The sequence below is a fragment of the Physcomitrium patens genome, chromosome 22 (assembly GCF_059467195.1).
Source record: "Physcomitrium patens ecotype Gransden chromosome 22, ASM5946719v1, whole genome shotgun sequence".
NCBI classification, from domain to species: Eukaryota; Viridiplantae; Streptophyta; class Bryopsida; order Funariales; family Funariaceae; genus Physcomitrium; species Physcomitrium patens.
The window spans coordinates 10,454,533-10,481,653 of NC_143431.1; the positions used below are offsets into that span (position 1 = coordinate 10,454,533).

At 32.5% G+C, this 27,121-nt stretch overlaps 3 protein-coding genes across 10 annotated transcripts; 1 reads left to right on the forward strand and 2 right to left on the reverse strand.

The window, feature by feature from the left end:
• Positions 1 to 4,393: 4,393 nt before the first annotated feature.
• Positions 4,394 to 8,111, reverse strand: LOC112274834 (cyclin-dependent kinase E-1). 2 transcript variants are annotated; one of them, XM_024504627.3, is made up of 4 exons: positions 7,415 to 8,111; positions 6,630 to 7,200; positions 6,094 to 6,438; positions 4,394 to 5,416 (listed from the first exon to the last, which is right to left on the reverse strand). In XM_024504627.3, the coding sequence occupies exons 1-4, from the start codon at positions 7,543 to 7,545 to the stop codon at positions 5,057 to 5,059; spliced, it is 1,407 nt and encodes a 468-aa protein (XP_024360395.1). In that variant the 5' UTR covers positions 7,546 to 8,111; the 3' UTR covers positions 4,394 to 5,056. The 2 variants fall into 2 exon arrangements, with proteins under 2 accessions (XP_024360395.1, XP_024360396.1); XM_024504628.3 differs by having other exon boundaries at positions 6,630 to 7,197; positions 7,415 to 8,097.
• Positions 8,112 to 8,264: 153 nt separating this feature from the next.
• LOC112274835 (mannan polymerase II complex anp1 subunit) lies at positions 8,265 to 10,854 on the reverse strand. Of its 7 annotated transcripts, none has more exons than XM_090246355.1 (4): positions 10,685 to 10,854; positions 10,275 to 10,424; positions 9,545 to 9,722; positions 8,265 to 9,413 (listed from the first exon to the last, which is right to left on the reverse strand). In XM_090246355.1, exons 3-4 carry the CDS (start codon positions 9,695 to 9,697, stop codon positions 8,490 to 8,492), a joined length of 1,077 nt encoding a protein of 358 aa, XP_090102481.1. In that variant the 5' UTR covers positions 9,698 to 9,722; positions 10,275 to 10,424; positions 10,685 to 10,854; the 3' UTR covers positions 8,265 to 8,489. The 7 variants fall into 7 exon arrangements, with proteins under 7 accessions (XP_090102481.1, XP_090102482.1, XP_024360397.1 ...); XM_090246356.1 differs by having other exon boundaries at positions 10,275 to 10,429; XM_024504629.3 differs by having other exon boundaries at positions 10,275 to 10,451.
• Positions 10,855 to 10,985: 131 nt separating this feature from the next.
• On the forward strand, positions 10,986 to 15,377 carry LOC112274833 (protein NPG1). The gene is made up of 7 exons (XM_024504626.3): positions 10,986 to 11,248; positions 11,754 to 11,919; positions 12,172 to 12,436; positions 12,564 to 13,402; positions 13,866 to 14,252; positions 14,511 to 14,655; positions 14,783 to 15,377. The coding sequence occupies exons 1-7, from the start codon at positions 11,208 to 11,210 to the stop codon at positions 15,118 to 15,120; spliced, it is 2,181 nt and encodes a 726-aa protein (XP_024360394.1). The 5' UTR covers positions 10,986 to 11,207; the 3' UTR covers positions 15,121 to 15,377.
• Positions 15,378 to 27,121: the final 11,744 nt, after the last annotated feature.

Here is a 27,121-nt window from a genome sequence, read left to right on the forward strand (position 1 = left end):
ATGTCGGCTAACGGTTGCGCTACCAGCCTTCGACGTGGGTCCTTATCTCCTCTCATTATTGCAACTCCCATCTCCTCGCATTGCTCTCGTGATTATTGGCTGCAGCTGAAGATTTTCCATCACGGACAAGGAGTTCTACGCCTTGGAATGTTCAGATGACAAGTTAGAATCGTAGGAGTATATTCCTTGCAAATGTGGTGCAATAAAACGTGAACACCTGCAGATTGTGTTGCGTGTCTCAAACAATATACTCTCAAATAACTGAGTATTTTGATGTATGGGTGATCCTATTTTAGTACACGGCCATCCCCTAAGGGCACTCACATGCTGAATTATAAATCTAGATGACGTCAATCTAATGACATTATCAATGTTTCTACAACTGATAACTTACAAAAGCCCCTCTCAAATCCTGCGAGCGAATTCGAGAGAAGTGAGATACTCTGGTGAGAGTGCACACGAGAGTTCTGCAGCCGGAGCTCATAGAACACATTGAAGTTTCGATGAATGAGTTTGGTGTGCTACAAGTTTTAATATTGAGATTATGTGGGGTTTCTTCATATGATGAGTGCAACCGTTAATTTTGTATATGCATGGTTGTTAAATTTGGAGTTGCTACAAGAACAAAGGAGAGGGCAAGAAGCAGTTTCAAATAAACAAGAAGCATATTGATGTGAACAAAAGTAATATGAAACCATGGTAGTATTAGATGTTTAGCTTCTCCATGCTACTAAATTGGTATGTCATTGTGCAATTTATTTTATTTTATTTTATTTTTCTTTTCTTTTGCTATAGATGATGGTAGAATTTTATCACAAAAAAGGTTTGAGGTTGATAAGTGAGTAGAAGTGCAATTAATAGTAGAGTAAACATCACATAGTCATAGATTGGTGTCAAGAAAGTCACATAAGATATAAGATATCTAGTATGGGTATAGACCAAGGCTCTATTAAACATAGGTAGATTATGAGAAGCAAATTAAGGATTATTTTAGGAAAAAGCATAGAAGCTTTAAACAAGTAGAAAAAACATTGGCTAAGAGGCAAATAAGGTATATCAGATATTTCAGCAAGGCCAACTAGAGTTCTATTATACATGAATTCTATGTGATATAAGAGCTTTGTGAATAAGTTTGTCTAATTTTCTTGTGAAGAATAAAATTCATTTGATTTTTTTATCTTTTAATTTTTAAAAGTATTGGTGTTAAATTTCAAAATATTTGATTTGGGCATGCATGATGGAATTTTTAACTAGACAAATATTACTAATATTATTATAAGAAATAAATATTGGTTTTTAAGATCTAATTTGGAGTTCTTTGAAGCGACAATAAAAATAAGTGTTATAGATATAACTAATATTAGAAATTACTTAGATAAAAAGAGCTAGGTAGAAGTGAATAAAATAAATAAATATGTATATTTAAGAAGAAATTGGAATGACTATTACTGAAGACTAGGAAAATAGATGCTCTTGAAAGTAGACAAGTAAGAAAGGAGTTGACAAGAGTGATGAAGGTCTCATTCTTGTCTCTATATATAGTATCTAACTAAGAGCTATGTAGTGACATTCTATATGACCTTAGATACATGTGTAGTTCATAAGACAAGTTTTTTATATGTGTGGCACATGGTCAACTTTTTGGCCAAGTTTTCAACTTATTAATCATATACATATACATATATAGTCAAATTTGCATCTATAAAGCTTCTAAGAAGCTTGTTTATAAGATATTACATTATTTACCTATTTTTCTTAATTTCTACTTAATTCTTCTTATTTAGGTAATTTTTAGTGTTGATCATGTTTGTTCTTATATTGTATTTTATCTTACTTGAGAATGCTCTAAACACTTGGTTGTGGAAGGTAAATTTGAAATTGTAACAATAAAGATCCTAATAATTCTAAATAAATCTTAAATAAATTCTAAATAAACTTCAATAATCTTAATCAAATCTTAATCAATTCTTCAATTAATTTTTTTTAAAATTATAATACATAATTGTGAAGAAATCATTAAATGTTTTAAAAAAATATTAAAAATAAAATAAAATAAAATAAAATAAAAATTCCAAAAAATAAAAAATCCTAAGTAAATTCTAAGTAGATCCTAAATAGATTCTAATTAAAACTTAATATAGTCCTATATAAATTCTAACGAATCCTAATGAAATTTTAAAAAAAATCCTAATATAGTCCTAAATAACTTCTAAATAAAATCTAATAAAATCTTTAAAAAATATTACATAAATTCTAACCAAATACTAATGGAATTCTAAATAGACTCTAAGTAAACTTCAAATAAATCATAACAAATTCTTATAGTTGTTTTAAAATCTTAATTATTATTAATTAAACCATTGATTTTGACTATTTTTCTTCAAACAAACAAGTATACAAAGTTCGAAAAAAATCAAGCACACCAATTGGAGGAAAAAGCTTTTAATACTCTTGAGTATCAATTGTCTTCCTTTTCTAACCTAGATGTTGATCTTCTAATTAAAATTACTCCTTTTTGAAACATTTAATTGCTTTCTAAATTAATAAAAGTGTAGATATCTAAGCCTAATATGCTCTCATAATTTTCTTTTACAATTAAACTGGCAAGTTTTCCAACATTATAGAAAATCTCATTGACCTAGAAATTTATATATCTCAGATATTAATCCAATCAAACTTCCATATCCTTCAATCCAATTGTTTGATTAACTTCAAATTTACAAAATACATTTAAGACAAGAACATTTTAGAATCTACAAAATTTCACTTTTATACCTACTATAATATTCACAAAATTTTCAAATATGTAAGCTTCTTTTTATATTTCAAAATCTAAAATCATTGAATACATCTCTTTTTTTGAAAAACTCTCAAAACCTCAATATGCATCCAAATTACTTCAAGCCAATGCTTAAACAACCATCTTTAAGTTTGCTTCCTAACTTTGCTATCCAATCAACAAAAGAACCCCTAACAAGTCATAGGTGCTAGTTTTGTGCCTTGAGGTCTAATTTTGATCCTAGATTATAATCAGTCCATATTGGATATCAATTCTTTGCTTCTTAATTTAGAATTGAATGTTAAGATAATATTTGGCATGAATTGAGTCCATTATTTTAAAGGTGCCCATCATGCTTTGCTTGAGTTGTTGAATGCATTGGTCACCATTTCTTATTACAAGAAATTTGTGTACATAAAGAAGCATAATAGTATATTAAGCATCATATATTTTTTAAACAAGAAATTAAGATCTTAATTGCTACAAAGTAATCCAAATTGACAAAGAAATAAAATTAATTGTTGAAACAATTTCCTACAGAGTTGCATATTATAAGTTTTTATGTATTATTAGCTGATATTAAATGTCTTCATAAAAATTTCCAAGTTTTTCCAAAGATAATTGTTTAAATTCCTTATGTCAATTACTTTTTTTAATGCTTAATACAAATTTGATTAATATATTCTTACTTAATACCACAAGATAAGCATTAACTGCAAAAAGCATAATTCTTATTCCAACTCTTAAGAAGATATAAGTATGTAGAATAATTTTATGTTCCTGCAAATCATGTGGAATAATTTGAATTATTATTTTTTTTAATTTTATTGTTGCACCTTCACAATCTTTTTAAAATAGCTTTTTTAAAAATAAAATGAAACGAAATTCCATTTTCTTTTACAATAAAATTATATAAAAATTTGTTACAGTTTTAAAGTTTGTTTGAGATTTTAAAATTCAAACAAATTTCTAAGTAACTTTTTTTTGTAATATCAGGTGCATACATACATACTGAGAAATTAAAAAGTATTAATAAAACTAAAGAAATATATATATATATATATATATATATATATATAAATTACAAAAAAAATGTGTTTAATTGTTTAAAATTATACTTTTAAAAAAAAAACATCCAAGTATTTTTGGAATCGTGATACAGTTTTGTAATTAAGTTCATGGATGTAAATGTTGGCAATCCAAACACGATATTGAAACTAGAATGTCTGGAATTAAAAATTATGTCCAGCGCACTTAAATATTTTAGTGTTACAAACCATTACAAATGCATAATAACCACGACAGTAACTAAACATATGAATCTATATTTAAAAAAAATTGAAAAAGAAAAAATGAAAAGAGAAAACACATGCATACTTTCCATTTCAATACAACTACTACGAACTATATTTTTGGGTTGTTAAGAAAGTGATGTTAAAATCACTGGGGTCAAATTAACAACAAATACCTGATTTTGTACACAAAAAAGATTCATTTTGTACAGCAAGCTTTCTTCCCTACCGATAACTTTGCAAAAACCTGACAGCAAATGTGAGGGTAACCCACAGTAGAGGAATTCCCAGTGGCAGAATTCATGTTGCCTTGCACCTGATGTAAGCGATGCTGGAACAGGGAGGTTGATAAAATCAGAAGCGATCAAATGCGCACAGTGCAGTCAGACAGGAGCTGCCAAAGATGAAAGCGATCTAGTTGCAATTCTTTCTGAACTCATACGGCCAAGTCTAAATAAATCCCAAGTTTCTAACAATGGAGTTTTGATCCAATTAAATGACACTCATTCCAATTTACTAGCTTCACCTCACCAGCAACGTCTCCAGCACATCAAGTCGATTGATACACCCTCACCAAGTTTTCCACAGAATCATGCACAAAATGCATGATGGATTCACTTCATTGTCTCCAACTTCGACATCGACCATAGAAACTAAAAATGTTCTTGACAAACAACAAATCTCCTGCATGTCGTCTGGAGCATTCTTTCTGATCAATATAGCGAACATAACTCTGAGGAACCTACGGAATCTCCAAATCGAATGTGGGGGATGGAAGTGAGCATGATAGATTACACCTGTCATCAAAGCGACAAAACGTAATCCTTCAATGAATGTATACACCGGCTGCTCAGCATAACCCTGGATATCTCTTGTAAGTGCGTATATACACCGAGCGGCATCAGGTTTGAGGCAGTAACTACTAATCAAGAGAAAAATGACATCGATCTACAATGAAAGAGAGGCAGCACGGCTCCATCTTGTTTCAAATTCGCCTTGACTTATTAGGAGGCTGGTAATGACCAGGGTAGCCCACGTTGGTCTGGTCCTTTCTTCTGAGACCCTGCTGCTGCTGCGGTTGCTGCTGGGGCACAGTTGCATTACCTCTCTGAATATACATATTGCTGCTACTGTTCATACCATGCATTCCAACAGGTTGATTGACACTCAGGGTGTTTGAGTTTTGAATCCGGTGCTGTTGTTGCATGTTGACGTTCATAGATGGGTGCAGTTGATTTGAACTCCCTGACATGTTTGAGGAGTTAGGCATCTGTGAAGGAGGTGGGGCAGTTGTGCCATCGAAGTCTGTTGAATAATCCACGGGGCGCTGAGGATAAGGCACTACCTGGCAAAAATCCATAGAAATAAGTTTGTGAGCACCACAAAGTTGCAGCACGAGAAAAACAAGCGATGAAAATGGGTAGTCTAATACTGCATATGTGATCACCCAGCACTTCTAGTTCTATATCAGATGCGTCCTGCTTGTAAGGTCCAAATGTGCTAGGGTTTCTCCGAAAATCTCCCGTGCTGTACATGGAAGACCAGAAGAGCACGTGCAGAGATACCGAGTCGTCTCAGAAGGAGAACCAACCAAAGTTCTCAAAGATTGAGAAGATTTTGACCAATTTCAACTCTATTAACAACCACTCCTGCTTGACACACTAAAAGCCAAACGGTAGGAGCAAAGAACTTGAGACAAGTCCTTTAAGAAGGGCAAAGGATAAGGCTGAGGGAAAGCACTGAGGGTTTGCTTTGTAAGCTTTCTTCTAACTGTTCTAGCACGAGGAGGAAAAGATGACCAAGGTTATGCGGTCCGAAACATTAAATCAAACAAAACATCTTTGCTGTTACAGTTCGAATTGTTGGGCTAATATTGACAACTATTAAAGAAACATTAAAGCAGGCTCGAATCTTCCAAGTTGGAGGGAGGGGCAAAACATTACCTTACTGAAAAAAGCTGTCAGGAACACCTTAAAAGTGCATAACAGTACATTAGAAAGAAGAAATACAAATTCGTATTACCTTGTCTGCTGAATTTGCTGGAACGAGGGAATTGCGCCCTGGAATAGGATCATTTCGAAAATACTCATGCTCTAATGCTTGCGCCGCGGTGATCCGTTTAATGGGATCGTACTCCAGCATTTTCGACAACAAATCAAACCCAGGACTTTTTGGTGGCAACTGTACAATGCTATAAAAGCCTGGGTTGTCATACTTCCGAGATTGGATAGATTGGCGGTTTTGCGCCCAATGTGGCAGCGTGGTGAGTGTCGGCCACTTATCCGCAGTAGGATTGCCAAGGACTTTGAAGATCTTGTCCAACTGATCAAACTGGAACGGACTGGGACTGCTTTTGTCTTCAATTCCCTGAAACGAAAAATTACATGATCGCCAACTACTTTGAAAGCGAAATACGAGTGAAAACCGAATGTCTAGAAATCACAAAAACGAGCTTTCCAGCGTCACGTGAGGTTTCTCTCAGTTTTTGAAGCACAAACAACCATGCAACCTGTTACAGGGTTTCTTGCAGACAAGAGACAAAGATGAATAGGAAATACCTGAAAGAGGGGTTTGAGAGTGAGAAGCTCCGCAAAGATACACCCAACGGCCCACATATCGACAGCGCTTGTGTAATGCTTGCTTCCGAGTAGCAGCTCTGGAGCCCTATACCAGATGGTAACCACCACACCATTGTCACTCAAGGGCCGCGACGGTGCCTGAAAGATGCGAGCCAGGCCAAAGTCCCCGATCTTCACTACTCCTTGCTCTTCGCCTTCTCCCATTACCAGAATATTGGAGGGTTTCAAATCACGGTGGATAATCCAGTTGCTATGAAGATAGTTCAAGCCATTGAGAATCTGCCAAAGCAGAGATTTCACCGTGTACGGGTTGATACTGCAGGTTACCTTCTCCCGATGGTGTCGAATTATTTCGTACAGGTCATGCTCAGCGTAGTCGAACGCTAGATACAACGACATATCGCCATGGTTGATGTGGACATTCACAAGCTTCACAATGTTCTCGTGTACGCATTCCCGCAACAGCATAATCTCCCGGATTGCTGTCGGGGAAACGCCATCGCCCTCTTTAGACTGCTTGAATTTCTTAATCGCAATTTTAGTGCCCCTGCTATTTGCACCAAAAGACAACAATGTAACAAACTCACAAAACTCGGATCACACATGTGACGCGAACACCCTAAATGAGTTACTAACGCGACATGCACGACCTTGCGCCCAGAAAATTACAAGCCATCCTTACAACCAAACAATTCCTCTGCTTCTATAGATGTCCCACAAAGCTGGGAACGAACCTACAGAGTACCCAACAACCATAAACCCACCTGTGCGCCGGCTCTTTGCTCCTCGCGAGATAAACCAGTCCATACGTTCCTTCCCCAATCTTCCCCACCAATTCATACTGCTGCAACCACTCCGGCCGTGTCCGCTGTTTGACGGATCCATTCGCCACCATCCCTAAACCGCTCCACTTAACACTTACACCCGAATACTCAATCTTGTAACCTCAACCATCGATTATCAGACACAAAACCTACCTCAACAACAAACACCAGTCTCCACTCCATCCAGAGGCTTCCACCATCACCCTCCCAACTTCACAACCACGACGCATCCAGATGCACGACCATTCTCAATAAACTCGTACGTTATCCTTGCATTCCATCATAGCGCACACATTTCAAACCAACACATACTCTGCTAAGTTTATAAATCGTCACGTTGCGGACTACATCGAGACGGTTAAGTGGAGCCCGACCGGAACTCAACGAAGCCGTCGGTCGCGGCACTTTGATGATTGAAGTTTTTCCCGGTTCTCTATAAATGAAGCAAATTCCTTACAGAATCAGATGCGCCTGTGCCGCCTGCTTGTAGCTCAAGCATCTTTCGCATGCGGCATGCCCCAACTTTTCATGTCGGTAGAGTAGTAACTCATCCTCCATTTTTACTTTCAAATAATAATTTACGGAACTTCTAATGTCCACTTCCGAAACTCTAGGGTTTCCTTCGGTAAGTGACGAAACAACCTGAAATGCACTATGGAAGCGACAGTCTTAGGTGGTGCCTTCGGTGCTTAAATGATTGACAGTTTATTGATTTCGTTTCTCTTTCGCGAAATTAGCAGTTAAAGCATTTATCAAGACATGAAAGAATCACACATTATATTTTAAAGGATTGATGCAAATTAGGTCGCTGCTTTACCAATTAAAAATTTACACATCACCAGCTCGGGTCTGGGCAGACTAGTAAGACTGTCTTAGATGACAATCAGTGAATGATCTAGAGAAGGACGAGACTCGGGAGGGCTCTTTGAACGTTTGATTATGAAAGAGTTCATGCGTTTGGAGTCGAGATGATCAAACGGTGGATCTTTGAAATGGCGAGCTTTCAGAAGCAAGATCAGTGCAAAGTGATGTAATTAGGAAGACCCCATGGCTGATAACCTAAAGCGAGCGCTAGCTTCCCAAGCGCTTCTGTTTCGATGGCTTTCTGGAAAGGGACGGGCATAAAGACGAGCCCCTCTCGGTGCAAGCGCGCGCGAACCAGCAAGACGGTGCCTCCAACAGAATCCAATTTCACTATACTCTCGTTACTTCCTCGGAGATTGCCTAGACTGATTCGCCCAGTTGAGTAGGCCGGGTAACCTTCAAACACCACCACCTCTTGGGTTCTCTCCAAAAACTTCGTCGACTCCTCAGTTTCTCGCCAGCTGTTGCGATCGTAGGGATGTTCCTCACCCTCCTCATCTCTCCAAAAACTGTTTGGGACGATGATGTGCTTATCTGGACCGGTGAACACTAAAAGATCCTCAATCAAAGAGGGTGAGTACTCCGAGATGTCCGAGTCTATCCAGAGCACCCAGTCATGGTGAGGTCGTAGTGCCGAGAACAAAAGGTAGTTTCGACTCTTGGCTAACACCCTGCGTCGTTGAATCTGGTAGCGCATGGCGTGAGTGTCCAGCCAACTATTTCCCGGATTATAATTGAAGTTTTGATGTACCAAGGTTACGTCGCGGTACTTCTCGGTATGATTCGTGATTGATAGCTTGCGCTCTACGAAGTGGTCGCGGACGCATTCATAGGTTCCATCCGGACTGTCGGAGACTAGAAACCCTAGCGAGATTGAGTTTTTAGGGTAGGAAAGCGAGTGGAGTAGGGTGAAGTATCTGCTAATGTGATCTTTCACTTGTTTCATTGGGGAGAGGATCAAGACATTGGGCAACGTAGTGCGCAATAAATCAGATCCCGCTACCTCGTCTGATGATAGAGGAATCTCAGTAAGCACCTCCAATGGCTGCGGGTGTATCCATCGGTTTGATGCACCCTGTCAATCATATGCAATCGCTCAAACCTTGTCACTCGTAAGGAAAAAGTACTGTACAGATTCATACAGATCGTTGACAGTTAAAGCCAAAACTACCGAAGTTTACATTCAAAGAAGAGGCTCAGACTTACCAGCCCCTCATTGTCTTCGTGTGATCGCTGGCCTCCATAAGAACTCAAGTTCTGACCCCAAACTGGTGAGCCGAAGCCGGAGAAAAGAAACAGCAACCATAGGGTACTGACACCAATTGCTGCAACGAAGAATACCTTTTTTTGGATAACCATGGCTTAACGATAGTCTCTGCATTCCCTGCACGTGAACCAAAAAAAGAAATTCTCAGTTTGAATTGCTCCGAGTGTCGCTCCATAGTTGAAAACGCTGTCGGCAAAAACTACCCATACGGACTTGAATGTAAAGGAGCAAGAGATCCGTTAGCCGCTTACAAGCCCGACCAACAACAGAATGATATGGCCCTAGTCGAACCAGTGACGCTTATGGTGCCATATCGATGTGATACGGTAGACATTATACGCCAGACTTCGTTTGCGTTCAGGTTTCAATTCCAGCCCTATCCGCCGTTGTCGATTCTAACAAAATCTTATCACTCCTCACCCTCAGATTTCGGAACGTTAGATTTAGACGCATATCTAAAACGCAGCAGTAACTGGAACTTGCACACATTACTTATTATGTGTCAATTACCTTGATTCGAATGCCAACGAAGCCGCAAGGTAAAGTTAGGTCAACTTAATTCTCATCAGCATGAATAAATTGAGAATTGTGGGTGCGAGCAGTAACAAGTGCCTGGAATGCATGCAAGAAAAATATATGGAAAGAGATAACTATCACTAATGTTCTTACATCTGCTTATACGTTGCTAGCTTGTCACCGACAGCGCCTCGTCTGGACATCCTGAATGTTGAATAAAGTTACAAAGGCTTTGGCATGTCCTACTTGCGCCCAACTGCACGAAACTAAGTGCTCCTGGTACTGTCACTTCATGCTCCAATTCTTTCCTTTGTCAATTATAATACGATACTGTCAGAGTAGGAATAATTCATCGAGACAGAGCCTAAAGTTAGTATCACCTGGAAAATAATTTTCAAATACTAGGACAAAGAGAAAGAGTACTTTAGAAAATCAATTTGCAAGGAGCCGATCGCACAACCACAAAGGAAAATCCAGCAATCGATTTCCCAGATCTTGAAATGTCAAGAAAACCAATAACCTGGTAAGCAACCAGATGGGTAACGTTAGGCTTCTACACTCACACGACAGCTTCGAAGTGGAAACGGGGCCAAGCCTTGAGCGTGGGGCTGAGAGGTCAACACCGGAGAGTCAAAATCCAGCAATATACACCGTAATCAAGCCAAAATTTTCAACAGAAATGGCAGATTGATGGACTTTACAGTGCCTGATTATTTTAGAGTGTGCGGAATATTTCCTTACAACGATGTGTTATTTTTGGGGTAACAAGAGACTGCGGAGAGGAAATTGATAACCTGAGAAGGCTACGATACCCGCGGAGAAGCGAGTGCCACGGTATCATGAGGATCTGATTACCCCACACGGTGGAATTGCTTGGACGCTCAGGCTGGCTGTTGGGGCCCTGCCGTTGCAGATGTTCCCCAACTTTCAGGATCCTCGTCTGGTGTTTTATCTCTGATTGAATCCCTGTAACGCTAGAGAGAGGAGCTTGGGTGAGTCTCAGACTGTTGCGATGAGCGGGATCATTTGCACATTTGGGTGGCTTCTGTGTTGGTGGAGTTAAATCCTGCGGGAGTAACGGTCCGCATGCGGTCCTTGGCGTGGCCCAGCGGGGGCAAGTTGAAGATGTGAGTTGCTGAATCTTCCTTGGTCTGAGTTGGATGCCATAATTTCGGTTGTAGACGGTGGGATTTGGGTGCGGAAATCGAGGGAATTTTGCGTAACCTAGGACTCTGTTTCTTTGACATAATGCAGTTGCTTCATGGTCAAGATTTTGTAGATCCACAGCAGAGGAGGTGCATGGCTAGGGTATTCGGTGTTTTATTTGTGAGTAGAGCGCTTAGAGGGTGGTCGCCATTTTGTAGAGAGCTTCGAGTTTATGGAATTGGTTTGTTTTGGTTAAATGGTAAAAAAGAAACTCTGTAATGAAAATGGGATGAGCATCAAATGTCTGAGGGGGCCTGAAGAAGATTCGAAACGTAGGGAATCACAGAATGGAATGGATCCTTTGGTTTATTGGGATAGGAAAGCATGATGGCAATTCATAAGGTGCAAGAGCTTCGGTGGAAAGAACTAAGATGTTAAGTATAAAGAGCATCAAGCACCTGCCATGTTGTGTTGCACATGCTCCAGAAATAAAAGTAAATCCAACGACGCGATGCCTGAGGGTGGAAGTCTGCCTGAGCTTGCGTCTCGCGAACTTTCGAGAAAGCTTCTTGAGGGGGAAGCCAAGCTCGAGCAAGGCAGTTTTGAGGAAGCTGAAGTCTCTCTCCGTGAAGCTCTATCTATCAACAACGAGGTATATCTATCCATAACACATCACTATTTTCTCGCACGAAATCCTCATGCTTTATCGCAATGAATGGTGTATTCTTTGTTAAAACCCCAGTTCCCAGAGCGGCGCCTTGCACGTCTTTTAACCAATTTTAAAGTGAGATTTTTTTTTCAGGTTCCAAATAGCTTGCCTGATCCCCTCTGTACGACACAAGGTCGCCGTTTACTCCCACCCTATTTGCATGTTACATGACTAGGATTTGTGGAGACTTTGCAGGAGGCTCGGGCTTTACTAGGGAGAATTGAGTATCAAAAAGAAAATTTTCAAGGTGCTCTACAATTGTTCGATGGAATACATTTACGTGGGCTTGCTGATAGCTTGCGTTACTTTGCATCAGCAGAGAAGACATCATCACGCAGCCAAAAGAAAGGGAAACAACAAAAGCCTGGCACGGCCACCAACTTCCTGCATGCATCCAGTTTGCTGATAGAAGCAATCTATCTGAAAGCCAAATGTTTTCAGAAGCTTGGTGCTCTTGAAGGTGAACCCTCAGACATCCCATTAGTTTTGTTCCGTCTCCATTTGGCCCTTGGAATGGCTTCACTATTCCGATCATAGCTTGACTTTGGAGTTGTCATTACGCTAAGCTGAAAATAAGTGCTTTGCAGATGCTGCAAATGAGTGCAAAGTTGTACTTGACTTGATGGAGGAGGCATTTCCAGAGGGTATGCCGAGTACTTGGGGTGACGAAAAAATAGCCATGTTGGTGAACAAGATGTCGATTTTGCATCCTCAGCTGCTTGCTCAAGAAGGACGCAATGATCGAGCTGTACCAGCCTATCGCCAGGCACTGCTCAGTACGTGGGGTCCTAACGAGGACACACACGCAGCACTGCAAAAGGAGTTCGCCATCCTATTGTTGTATGGAGGTGTGGATGCCTCATCATCCACGCAGTCTCCTCCTGGTTCAAGAGATGGTGGATATTTTCCCAAGAACAACACAGAAGAGGCCATTCTGCTGCTGCTACTTCTATTGCGACGAAATATCATGTCTAAAAGTGTTTTTGATAACAGTATTCTGGATCACCTGTCTTTTGCCCTTTCAGTTCATGGTCAATCTGAGGTGTTAGCTCACCAATATGAGGAGCTGCTGCCAAGCACTATGCCTAGGACAGACCGTTGGTACAACATGGCTCTTTGTTATTGTGGAGCAGGGGAGGATGATGTGGCTCTAAATCTACTCCGGAAGTCTCTAAGCCCAGTGGAGAGGCCAGATGATGTTGCTGCCCTGCTTTTGGCTGCGAGGATTTGTGCGGCAAGAATAGACCTTGCGGTGGAGGGAGTTGGTTATGCACAGAGAGCATTAGAACATTTGTCCCCCGAACTTATGTACATGAAAAGCCGTGCTCTTCACATCTTAGGTGTGTCGTTTGGTACCCAGGCTCGGTTTGCGTCATCAGATTCTGAAAGGGGAAAACTTCAACATCAAGCTCTGGAAGCTTTACAGGTATATCAGTCAGCGTTGTTCTCCTTTTGTAACATCCAGTATTTGACCATGACCGGAAGCTAATTTTGTATGTTTCTCATCACTACTTGGTTTGCGTAGTAGAACCTAACTGATCAATAGGTGTGGACAGATCTTTCTATTTCAATTTATTTTTAAACCAAACCTTAGTAGTTGAATTTGAATCAAACGCCGCTCCCAGTATTTTGGAGGGTCTTGATTGTGTGGCTTTTCATCGTCCTTGAGTTCCTTTCAAATATTTTTTTTGCATGTACGAATATGCAAAATATTGGATATACCAAACTGATGAGTGTTCGTCTGGTAGCTGAATACAAATTTTTAGCTGAGCAAATACGTTGACTTTGTTCGAAGTGTTATGATTTCAGTAAATGGGAAGTTTTTGCACTTTTTAAGTCACTGCACAGCACCAATGTTTCTGATCTCCAATGGGGAAATTTTGGCCCAGGAAGCAGCTGCTTTGGAGAGTGAAGACCCGAGGATAGTATTTGATTTAGGTTTAGAATATGCTATGCAACGTCAGCTTAGCAGAGCACTTGATTGTGCAAAGCAGTTCCTGGACATCAGCAGTGGAGCATGGGTAGAGGGTTGGAGGTTTTTCGCGTTGCTTTTGACAGCGCAGGAAAGACACGCTGAGGCGGAGTTAGTGCTCGAAGCTGCATTAGAAGAGAGTAGTCCTTGGCAGCAGGGACGTCTTTTACAAACACGAGCCAAAATTCAGATGGCTGTGGGCCAGCCCCTTCGCGCTGTCCATACCTATAGGCAGTTGTTAACTTTGGTGCAAGCCAGTCACCAGAGTTTTAGCTTTGAGGCTTGGAATTGGCAGAAGAATAAGGTTAAATTCAGCCATCATTGAGTTTTCATATGTATGGTGCTTGAACACGCAGTAGTCATGAGCTTGAGGGTTAGATCATCCTTCCCTGTTGAAAATCGTAGACTCGATGGAGTGTTTACTTCACCGCCTTTCAATGTTAAAGCTAGCAGATATGAAATGGGTTTGTCTCTGGGTCCATGTAGATTTCTTAGTGGTTTTAAAAGTAGGTCGCAGATGATGCTATGCCAATGATCTCACATTATAATTTATGCTGCACAGGCTGCAGGGAGAGTGGAAGAGGTAGAGGTGTGGCAAGATTTGGCAACTGTGTATACCGAATTGAAGCAATGGAGGGATGCTGAAACCTGCTTGGAGAAAGCTCAAGCTTTGAAAACCTACTCCACTGTCACATGGTGTGCCACTGGTGAGGGATTTCACTGTTCACTTCGCATCACATCCAATGTATCAAAGGTGCATCGTAACTTATGAACCAACCAATTTTTATATACATATTTGTTTCCACAACTTGATGAATATGTTTCATTCTACAGGGAAGCTTCATGAGGCTCAGGAACATTTAGAGGAGGCCTTAGCAAGCTATAAAAATGCCTTAGCTGTTGATGCAACTCACGTTGACAGCAAGGTGCGGTTAGGAGCTCTTCTCCGAGAGAGAGGTAGTAAACATTCACTGCCAGTAGCTCGCAGTTACTTGGCAGAGGCTTTACAAGCTGATCCTACGCATGAGGAGGCCTGGTTGCAGATGGGCCTATTGCACAAGGCGGAAGGTCACACACAAGAAGCTATTGAATGCTTTCAAGCTGCCGTGCAGTTGGAACAGACATCACCTGTGGTTCCGTTCAGCTCCATACTTCCAGCATTGGCTTGGTGAGCGCTGCAGAAGTGGGTTGTTACGCACATATACTTTCAGAAGGTGCTTGAGCTGGTTTCAACCTTCCAAACAACCCTATGTTGGGTTACAAATCATTATTAAGTTGGCATTCTTTTCTGAAGGTCTTCTTTTTCAGAGAAAGAGGAGACTAATTTTCTTGTAATCAACATAATTGGATGGCGCTTTTTTGTATTCTGATTTGGTTAATAACGTGGAATAAATTTTTAGGATATGCTGATCTGTCATGTTTCTGACAATGCGAGTGCTCTCTACTCAAAACGCCTTGATTTACTGAGTGGTTGCCTTTCATCCAGCCTCTGCTCTTTTAGTGACACGAGATTATTTTGTGGCTGGTATATTAGTTCTTGACAATTGAGAAGTAGTTGTATTGGTAATTTGCTTCACCTTCTAAATGTATATCTGCGCAACTAAGTAATTTGTAGTTGTTTCTGTGACGTAAACCGGCCAGTAAAAATGGGTTCTTGTGTTGGCAGCGGCATCTAAAGATGCAATCATTGAGGACGAAATTTTAGATGTTCATGAGCAAGATGTTATTACTAATTTGAGAACTCGTAACAATCTGATGTAACTCTATCACCAATGTAAATGTGAAATTGGCTCGGAGTTTTACCCCCGTGATCAGCTCTTGTATAAGATTAGTCCACCAATTCTTGAAGCATAAAGCAAGACACCGGTGAACAATCTATAATGTTAATTAATAGATGAAGTCACGAAGTAAAACTAAACTGCATGACCTAAAGGTCGGGTCATGAATAAAGCACTCAATAAGGTTCCAAGCTCCCTCTCTTGAAGACGATTTCAGCAACTGTAGTCAGTATGCAGTGGAACCTGTAGGCATCCAATCAGTTTGCTGCCCAGAGTGGGCCAATTAGTGCTCTCAAGGTCCACTGCTTGAATTTTGACACTAATCATTGAATACAATGTTTTTCATTAGAATTTCGGTTCCAATTGCAGATGTGATTTGTTTCAGTTTTTAAAACTATAAAGTTGTGCAATAGTTAAGAGTAATTTGAGTCTTAAGACTGGATTCTAAAAAATAACAATGATACAAAATAAAAACATCATTTAAAAGGAATTGTGTTTTCTTGGCTTTAAATTCAAGTTTATTACAAGGAATTGCTTTTTTTTAGTAGTACTATCATTTAATAATAATCATTATTATGTTAAGTTATAAAACTTAAACTAATATGTAACAACTAATGCCTTAAATATTTTTCTTTAATACAAACTTTAACTGCAATGTTAATTTTTTATATGGTTCTGGATATTGTGGCACTTGGAATTTGTCATCTACCATATAACAAAGAGTTTTGCATTGAAAAAATCTTCTGTAACTTATTATGTCAATAATTTACCTTAAGAAGTGATGCTTAGGAGTATATCTTTGCTCGTATTAACTTTGTTCAAAATAAAACAAAAATACCAGCTATATTTAAATTGTGTTCTTTTGATTCTTAAATTTTCACATATATATATATATATATATACACATAAATAAATTTATATGAATATATTGGCAGATAGCAATCACAATATTCTACCACAACATGTTAATGTCCTTTTATTATTTTTATATGAAAACATTCCTAGAAGAGTCAAATGTCTCTTACACCTAATTAGCAATCGTGGGGTCTATTTTCTAAATAAAATACTTAAAACGTGATCAACCAATTCTTTTCAGAATACACAACATCAATTATATATTTTTTGCAATGAAGTATTTGAAAAAATCTAGAAAAAAAAACTCTTGTGAAGATATTCAAAAAAATTGTAACTAACAAGTGATCAAAATGAAATAAATATTTACCTACAAAACTATTTGGGCACTGAACAACAAAATAGGTAACAACTAGTTTTTTCTTATTTTTATTGGTATATTACTTCCTCTTCCAATACCCTATATATTGCATTTTATCATCAAACTAAGTGCAAAAAATCATACAATGAATTCCAGTAAGTACTTATAATTGTTTAAGCAAATTTTATCAAGCTAATTGTAGACTAGTTTGAAAGGACCAATAACTCATAGATTATTTTAAAAAATATATAAAATAGAAAATAAATAAATACTTAAATAAGAAAGCTGTGTACACGGTTTCAAAAAAAAAGTCTATTGCTATTCAAATAAATATAAGCACCAATGGTATATTTTGTACCGAATTCAATGTATACCACTTAATATATATATATATATATATATATATATATTCTTACTTTGAGAAAGAAATTCTCAGGAGTGTAAATGGAAACAATCAAATCAAATTTTCAATGAAAGACATAGTAAAACAATCAAAATTTTAGTTTTAAGATAAGATACAAAAAAGTAAAATAAAACATTAATTTGGAAAAAAAGATATTTGATTGATTTTTATGATAAAAAATACAAGTGCCACTACTACAACTGGTTTTCTTGTGAAAATTATCATAATACAAAAGAAAGAAAAGAACATGTGAACTTAACCTAAAAATATTTTTTTCTATTTTTTGTTTACTTTTCTTTACAATATAATAAGTTATTAGCTCAATTAAGACATAGTTAATGTTCAAAACCATCATAAAAATTTCATAATTTTGTAACGAATTATTTTTTGATGAGAACAAAATATAAAATATATAAGATTAATATTAAAGCTTTAAAAAAATAATTCAGCATTGAGACATGAATAATTTATCAACCACAAAAATTCTATTATGTTTTTTGGATAAAAAATATTACTAGATATTAAAGTATTGAAATTAAATTAATTAGATATTGTGAAAAAAAAATTCAAAAACCAAAATATTAAAAGTTTACATACCAAATTATAAATCATATTATTAATTATTAAAAGCACCAGTTTAAGTATTAAGCTAATATATATATGTTAAAAGTGCAAGAGTAGCAATAACATGTAGGTATAACTTGGACCAGTAAGACCAATCTAATTAGTATGTCAACTTTTTCTATCAACTATATATATATATATATATATATATATAATTTATTTAAGATTTTATGGAAATTATTTATGAAGTTATGATATGCTAAACAGTTACATGTTTGCAATCAAGATTTTTTTTTATAACTTTTAAATTTATTAAATAAACCTCTAACTTTGTAATATATATATATATATATATATATATAAATTACCTATTATATACATGTATAGAAGTTAAGTTAGAAGACTTTACTTATCTAAGGTAGATAAAAAAAAGCAAAGATATTGGACAAATCTATGAGTTCTTTATTATTTAAAAAAAAACTATTCCTAGACTAGTATAAGATAAAAAATATTAAAAATAAAAAGTAGAAAAAAACTATGCAATTAGTAATTATTATTTTAAACAATCATTGAAAAATATCAATGATATTCTTATATAAATTGATAAAATATTGTATTGTGTAAATAAAGATTGTGTTATACAATAAATCAAGTGCCAAAAATCAACATGAAGCATGTTGTCTAAACCAAATACAAATACACAAGAAATACAGTCTCAAGAAAAGATAGAAAATCTAAACACCATTTATTCAAGCTATCTCTCACACTACAAAGTGAGCATCTAAGAGTGCAAGTGTATATAGAGAAAACTCTAAAAACCTTACTAAAAGGCTATCACCATAGCCAAGCAAAATCTTACAACAAAGGCTTTTTTTCTCTAAAAACTACTTACAAGACTTGACTAGACAAGAATGTAAAGTCAAAGGAATTTCTCCACCTAATTCTTTAAACTTTAGATGACACTAACTAGTTCAATTAATGGAAAATGCTAAGTGTATGAAAATTCACTAAACTAAACCAAATTACATCCATTTGAAGGGATTTGATATCCAATGCAACATTACATGACAATTGTTTTAATAAAAAAATCCAAAAGCTCTTGAAATTAAAAAAATAATTATGGTTTATGATAAGATGAATATATTTAATAAATTACAAAAGATGTAACTCTTATAGAAAAAAAATAAATTAATGGAAATAGAATTTTAATACTTAATTCTATTCTAGTCTATTTATTTATTTATAATTATAAATCAGGAATAATAGAGTATGTTTTTTCTATTAATATAAAAATATATTATAAATAACTAGTCTAAATAATCTAACGTAAAAAACAATTGAAAAATATATTTAAAGTTTGATTTTATCTTAAGCATCTTTTAAGTAAATTCCAAAGCTTTGACTATTACACTAAATATTTAAGAAATAATTCTCTTTGATGTTCTTAATTTTTTTAAAAAATTAGAATATATATATATATATATATATATATATATATGCATTATTTTTTAAAACTATATTAAGAAATTAACTTTATTATTATTTTTTTAAAGATATTTTATAAACTTAAGTCTTAAGCAAGTTACATAAGTCTGCTTTTCTATTGTATTAAGATTTGCTAAAACTATGTACTTGTCCTATTTTTTATCTTAAAAAATTATAAAATAATAACTTTGGTATTTTAATCTGACTCTTATTATTAATTAATTTATTTTAAATATCATTAAGTAAATTAAGATATAATATTCTTTATTGACTATATACCTTGATATAATTAAAATTACTAATATTATGATTTCATAATCATGAAAGTATTTAAAAAATTCTTATTATATTTTTTTATAATTTTTTAAACCTCTTGATTTTTAAATTATTAAATATAATAACTTTGCTAAAATTTAGTGTATTAAAAGATCTATTATTAGATTCAAAATTAAAATATTTAAAATTAAAATTGAAGTTTCTTCCATATCAAACTCTTCTTTAGATAATTTATATTATCTTATTATATTAAGATTTGGCAATATATTGGTTAAAATTATGCTTTATTTTATGATATAAAGAATAAGAATGAAATTGATAAAAATTTGAATCTAAAATAGAAAATAAGAATGAAATTGATAAAAATTTAGATGGCCTCATTTTTATCTCCATAAATAATAGCTATCATAAAGGCCTTAGAGTAGCTTCTCAATGATCATGAGATTTATAGCTGGACCACTAATCTATAGATTTCTTCCAATACAACTTTTTAAAATTAAAAAAAAATTAGAAAAAAGTTTTAATAGCCATGTGGCATACCTATAGAAGTCTAAAGATCTAATGAGCATCTAAAATACCTCTGCAAAGTAAGATATTATCTCCTAAAATATTTTACCTACTTTTAATTACTTCATTATATAAATAATATTTTCATCTATTGCATAAGGTTTTGATACTAAATCTATTAAATTTAAAATAGAAAAAAATATATAACATTAATTTATTTAATTTCAGTGTCCTTTTTCAAAAATCTTTTTACATAATATCTTTTGAAATATTAATCATATCCAATTTAATATAATTTTTACTTTTGAAAGCAATGTAACTTATTAAAAATTTTAAAAATATAAATTTTTAATTTTTTTTATATTATCATAAAGATAAAAAATTATCTATAGACTTTTATTTTTATTCCATCTTTTATCACTTACAAAGTAAAATTCTAGAACAAAATTTTATATGCTTATTTAGATTTTTTTTCACTATTTTATTTTATTTATTTATTTATTACTTATTGATAATTATTTTTATTTTTCAATACTAATTATAATTAACTTTCAATTGTTACCACCTTATAAATTGGGTTGAAAGATAAATTTTATTCTCACAAGTATGTGTAACACTAGCTCATGATCCTATATCCAAACCAAAAAAATTAAAGAAGCTAGTGGCAAATTATACATCCATAGCCATTATGTATAATTGCTTGAAAATAGCATCAAATTAAAATCCAAGTTAAAGAATTTTAGAAACAATATAATTTACATAATATAAATAAAATGAAATATTAAAATAAACACAAATATATAAATATATAAATATATATATATATATCATATTAATATAATAAAATAAAAATATATTATTTTTAATTTATAATTCAAGAAAAAATGAGTAAAATAATCAAAAAATAATATAAAATTTGAATGTGCATGGATTAATATAATTAAAGCAAGTAACTTTTGATCACCAATTATATTATTTAAATCTTTGATAGATAGATTTATTTTTGAAAATAATTTTATTTTTTATAAAATTTTTTTAAAATAAAAAAATAATAAAAAATACTACAGAAAGAAATCATATTCTTATTAAAAAAGTAAAAAAAGAAAAAAAATCTAGAAAAAAATCATTAGATTAAAAAGAAAAAAAAATATATATTAGAATATAAAGAATTATCATGATATTGGTCAAATTATAATATCATAGTATTTTTTAAAAAATTTATGATTAGATTTTAGATATTTTTAATAAATATCAAATATATATGTCCTTGGTTATAACTTCTAGCTAAGATTAGAACTTAGGACAATAGAGAAGAGAAGCCAAGAATACCTTCACTAAAATTGAGGAAATATTAAAATAAGGGATTAAAGAAAAGCAATTAAAGAAAGATAAAATTTTATACCTATTGAAAACACTCATCTAGCATTCATCATGCAAGAGTTAGGATTAATTGAAGGTATTAACATCCATCTAGTAATTAGTACTTTCATCAAATAATTAAGATCTCATCTATACAATAGGATTTCATGTTTATCAAATAGATGAATATATATATAGTTTGTATATCATCTATATTAAACCTATTTAGGTATATGTAACATTTTATTATATTGAATGGAAATATATACAAAGCTAGTCCAAGCTCAAATTGAATATTAACATGATATCAAAGTTAGATTTTTGTGAGAATATTATAGAATTGTTTACTTCTTCAATAGGCAAAGTTGTTTAATGAAATTAGAAAAAGATTATTCTCTAAAGTATTATTTTTAATATTTACATCTATAATGTGAAAGTATAGACTTACTTATAAGTGACCTCACTAATTTCATGAAGTTAGAGGGAGCATCTAACTACATACTATGGAATTATTGAGTTATGATGATCTTGATATAAGAAAAATTATAGAAGTTGATTGAAATATCTACAACCATTTCCATCAAAATTGAAGAATCTACAAGTTCATCTATTGGCACTCTTCCACCTACAATCAATACAAATACAATATTTTTTATTGTTCATGATTATATTAAAATTTTCCATTGCTATATTACGTGAAGTCTTGCTTGAGCATGCGCTAAACACTTAATTCTAGAAGGTAAAAGAAATTTACAACAATACGTCCTAATAACTCTAATAGAATCATATATAAATTATAATTAAAGCTTAATAAACATAATCAAATATTGATAAAATTCATCAAAATATTAAATAAATTATAAAAGAAATAAAAAGAAATCCTAAAGAAATTCTAAAAAAATCATAAAGAAATAATAAAGAAAACCTATAAAAATATAAAGAAATTTATAAGAAATAAAAATGACAGCCTTAAAGAAATCCAAAATAAATTCAAAAGAAATCCTGAAGAAATCCATTAGAAATCCTAAAGAAAAATAAAAAATAAATAAAAATAAATCCTTAAAGAAATTTAAAAGAAATAATAAAAAAAAATATAATTTTTTTTTATAAGAATCTTAAAGAAATCCTTAAGAAATCTTAAAGAAATTCTAAAACCTTAACTAATTCTAATTAGATCCTAAATCCTAAATCAATCTTAATCAAATTTTAAATCTTAAATCAAATCTTAATAAAATTTTAAATCCTAAATAAAATATTAATTAAATCCTAAATCCTAAACCAAATCCTAATCAATTCCTAAATCCTAAATCAAATCTTAATCAATCCCTAATTAAATCCTAATCAAAACCTAATCAATTCAAATCAATCTTAGAGTAGTTTAGAACCTCAATATCTATTGATTAAACTATTGATCTTGCTTAAAGTTTTATACACCTTAAAATCTCTTAATTAACAATAAGTATAATAAATTTGAAGAGAATTGAACTTATAAAATAGGAGAAAAATATCATAATCTACTTAGATGTTGATCGACCTCTATCTTTAATATTAATATTGATATTTTAATAGTAATAAATCGTAATTGAATTATTAACTTATTCTTAAATTTTGTACAAGTATTAGAAGCCAAGTCAACTATTAGCTCCAACAAAATCACCTCAAATCAATTGAAAAATTATTGAGCTTCTTGAATAACCTTATTAGACCTAAAAATCCCATTTTTGAAATCCTAATCCACTTAAACTTTAATAACCTCCAATCCAACTATCTAATTAAGCTAAAATTTATAATATATATATTCAACACAATTATAATTAAAATTCTAATTTTTTTTTACTTGTAGATCTATTATAAAACTCACAAAATTGCCCAAATTGTAAGTCTTATTTTATTTCACAAAATCCAAAGTCACCTCAAAACAACTTTGACTTTGCAAAGCTCTAACAAAGTCATTAAAAACTCAAATTATTCAAAATCCACACTCTAAAAAATCCTATAAAGTCTTCTTCTAAATTCCACTCTTTAATTTATAAAAGAATTCCACAATCACTGCAGGTGTGTACTTTTGTTCTTTAAGATCTGATTTTAACCGTTGTTGACTACTAGTCATTTTTAAGAATCAATTCAACCTATCTTAGGAATTTTTAAGCACGACCCTATTTTTATCTTTATCCTAATATTGACCATATTAATTACTTATCTCATCTAATTTTTTTTATTAATTTATGGCTTTTTTAAGATAGTAAAAGAATTTCTACAATCTAAGAAGAAAATTTGATAGCTTGCTTTTATCTATTAGCTATTAAGACAATTAAATAATCTAAAAGACTTTTGTAAAGCCTTTTTTAACTATCTTGAATTCTTATTGAATCAAGATGGTTGAATATTAATTAAAAATTAATTATTTATATATTTTTATTATATAATTGTATTACAACACGACATCCACTTTCTTTGAATTTGTGCATCTTCTAGTATACACCAAATAATCCAAATCTTCTTTGATTCATATTATGTTCTCTCTGTCTTTATCCAAATCTTCTTTGATATTTTTGCTATCCAAGTCAAATTTATCTTCTTCTCTTGAAATATTTATTTCTTCTACAAGGTTTAATAAATCTTCAAGAGACAAGACCAAATATCTTATTTTCTAAAATCTATTTTTCATAATAACCAAATCAATAACCTATTTAAAATAAATAACCAAAAGATAAGCATAATGTAGACTATTATAATGTTATATATTAAAATATATTTGATAAGTTTTACACAATTCTACAAATAAAGCACATCTAAGTATATATTTTTCTACCAATATTATTTCTTAAGTTTAATAAGAGTAGCCCAAATTTTCCTATTTCATGTCCATAAACTATTGTAAAATCCTTGTAGTAATTTTATTACTCTTTTATATTTCTTGTCACTTACTATGGCATCCCAGTTCCTTTTTTCAATCTTTGTAATAGCTTTATATACTTAAAAAGACTCAAGTATGGAATAAACCTTTTTTAAATGAATTTCTATAATCTTATCATCATTTCATAATCTTATGGATGAAATTAATTTTAAAGAATCTTCCAATCCATTTTCTTCATAAACACCTCTTATTATCTTTTAATGTTCCTAACTTATAATTTTTTTTTTTTTTTTTTTTTTTTTTTTTTTTTTTTATGTATTTTTTTTATATTTTAAATCTCAAATTTTTTTTTATATAATAATTTTTTTTTTAAAAAATACTTATAAAACTTGCATCAAAGATACTAATATCTTACAAGAGTAATTCCTATTTTGTACCTCAATAATCTTATTTTATAAAGGTACTTCTTCAAAATCCTTAAATTCTTCAACAATTCTTAGCAAAGGCTTCTCCTTCAACCTATCGTAATTTTGTTTATGATTAGGAGGCACAATTAAAAATTATATTACTTTCCTTCTATCTTTATTACATGTGTATACATAGGTTGAATCATTATCAAGTACTTTTATTTCCACTTGTGATATTTAATGATTTTAAGGCAATCATATATGTTTGTAATATTATTTATCCTTGTAGGGATGAGTTGCATAAGGAAAAATTATCATATTTCATGGATCTTATAATTATTTATCTTGATTTTGATAGATGTTATCAATAAAAAACATCAACTTTTTTTACTGTATTTATAAGATATTTTCCTAGCTCTCATGTGCATTCATTAATATCATATCCATACTAATGAATAAGATATTTCAACCTATTTTGGTGCCACCTTGAATCTAATATTTCTTCTATCTTGAATTCTTAGTTATTATTTAATTCTATAAGAGAAGGCGGCATTTGTCTTCTTTTCAAAATATTTATTATCTTATATGGATCAAGAAAAGATACATAGAATATATGATGGATCTTTATGGACTCTGGTAGATGCAATCAATAAAAAATTGGATTTACTTGTTCATTGATAGAAAAAGGTCCAAGCTTATGATAATCCAACTTGGCACAAAGATAAGTAGTCTTGATATTGTGACAAAGTAGCAATATCTTATCATCCATGTTGAATTGTGGTTGTTCCTTGCAATAGTCATATAAATTGATGTTTTTTCATTCTTGAGCTTCTTTTAACTGTGCCTTCATTCTTGCATATAGCTTTAATAAATAATTTGCCAAATCTTTTGCTGTAGGATTATCAACTTTTGCAAAATCAAAATTATCGAGTCATGGATGATAACCATAATTGGTAAAAAAAAGATGTTTGTTGAATAGAAAAATATACCAAATTATTATATGCAAACTCTACTAATGGCAAAAAAGTTGTTCGATTATTTTAATGATAATTGATGGTATATCTCAAATACTACTCAAGAACTTGATTCAACCATTTTATTTATCTATGAATTTAAAGATGGAAAGCCAAAGAAAGCTTTATATTTATTTTTAGAATCTTAAAAAGGATTATCTAAAATTTTGATACAAATTAAATCTCCTTATCCAATATAATTTCTTTAGATAATCCATGATAGCAATAGATATTTTTTTAAAAAAATCTAAGTAATTCTTTACATATGATAGATTTTATACATGACAAAAAATGTGCCATCTTAATAAATCAATCTACTATTGTGACTATAGAATCATATAAATATAAGACTAAAAGATCTATGATAAAATCCATAGAAATAAAAGATCATGGTTATTTTAGAATAAGCAATGGTTGAATCTTCATCAAGAGTTTTTCTTAAGTTATAGCCTTGCTTAAATATTTGACTTGTAAAGCCAAACCTAAGTGAAGTAAAGAAACCAAAGCATTATTTGATGCTTTAAAAAAAGAAATTATTTTTTCACCAATTTTATATTGTATTGACTTCTCTAAAGAATTCTTAATGAAGATTTGTGATTAAATGCTAAAAAACAACTGATGCATTTGTGAATCCAAAAGGCATGAAATTATATTCAAAATATCTATACTTAAAAATATTTATTTATTTATTTAATATATATTAGATTATAATTTTTTTATTGATCTATTTTTATATAGATCTTTACTTAATTCAATTGATTAAAAAGTACTAAAATTAAAGATAGAAAATACCTATTTTTGATGGTGATCTTATTAAATCCTTAATAGTCTATATCCATTTGTAGAAATCCATCTTTTTTCTTTACAAATAAGATAGGAAGTTTTGATAGAGATTTAGAATAGTATATGAAGTTTTTAGCCAAGTTTTCATAAATCTATTCCTTTAATATAGCCAATTTATTCTATAATAAGTTGTAGATTGGTTCAAATAGTGGTTGAGTTTTTTCTTGTAAATCAATTAAATAATCATAATATCTATGATTTAGAAGAATATCTACATTTTTTTTTTCAAAAACGTCTTAGAAATCTGATACTTGCTATAAAATAAGATTAGATTTTCTAAGGTCTAAAACCTTACCAAATCCATAATAACAAAGATCTTAATAAAATGTAAGACTAAGCATATTAGAATAAAATTAAAAGTAACTAAACAGAATAGAACTTAAAATATAAGACTAATTAAAAGAGAATAGAACCAAAAAAAACCAAATAGAACCAAATAGAATAGAACAAGAAAACCAAACTTTACTA

Bases quoted from the DNA above. Each gene is read 5' to 3' on its own strand.
- LOC112274834 (XM_024504627.3), bottom strand. From the start codon at position 7,545: ATGGTGGCGAATGGATCCGTCAAACAGCGGACACGGCCGGAGTGGTTG. The intron at 7,201-7,414 runs GTGGGTTTATGG...TGGTGCAAATAG, and splicing joins AGCAAAGAGCCGGCGCACAG to CAGGGGCACTAAAATTGCGA. The intron at 5,417-6,093 runs GTAATACGAATT...GATTTTTGCCAG, and splicing joins CAGCAAATTCAGCAGACAAG to GTAGTGCCTTATCCTCAGCG.
- LOC112274835 (XM_090246355.1), bottom strand. From the start codon at position 9,697: ATGGTTATCCAAAAAAAGGTATTCTTCGTTGCAGCAATTGGTGTCAGT. The intron at 9,414-9,544 runs GTAAGTCTGAGC...TATGATTGACAG, and splicing joins ACGAAGACAATGAGGGGCTG to GGTGCATCAAACCGATGGAT.
- LOC112274833 (XM_024504626.3), top strand. From the start codon at position 11,208: ATGCGGTCCTTGGCGTGGCCCAGCGGGGGCAAGTTGAAGAT. The intron at 11,920-12,171 runs GTATATCTATCC...GAGACTTTGCAG, and splicing joins CTCTATCTATCAACAACGAG to GAGGCTCGGGCTTTACTAGG. The intron at 14,253-14,510 runs GTTAAATTCAGC...TATGCTGCACAG, and splicing joins GGAATTGGCAGAAGAATAAG to GCTGCAGGGAGAGTGGAAGA.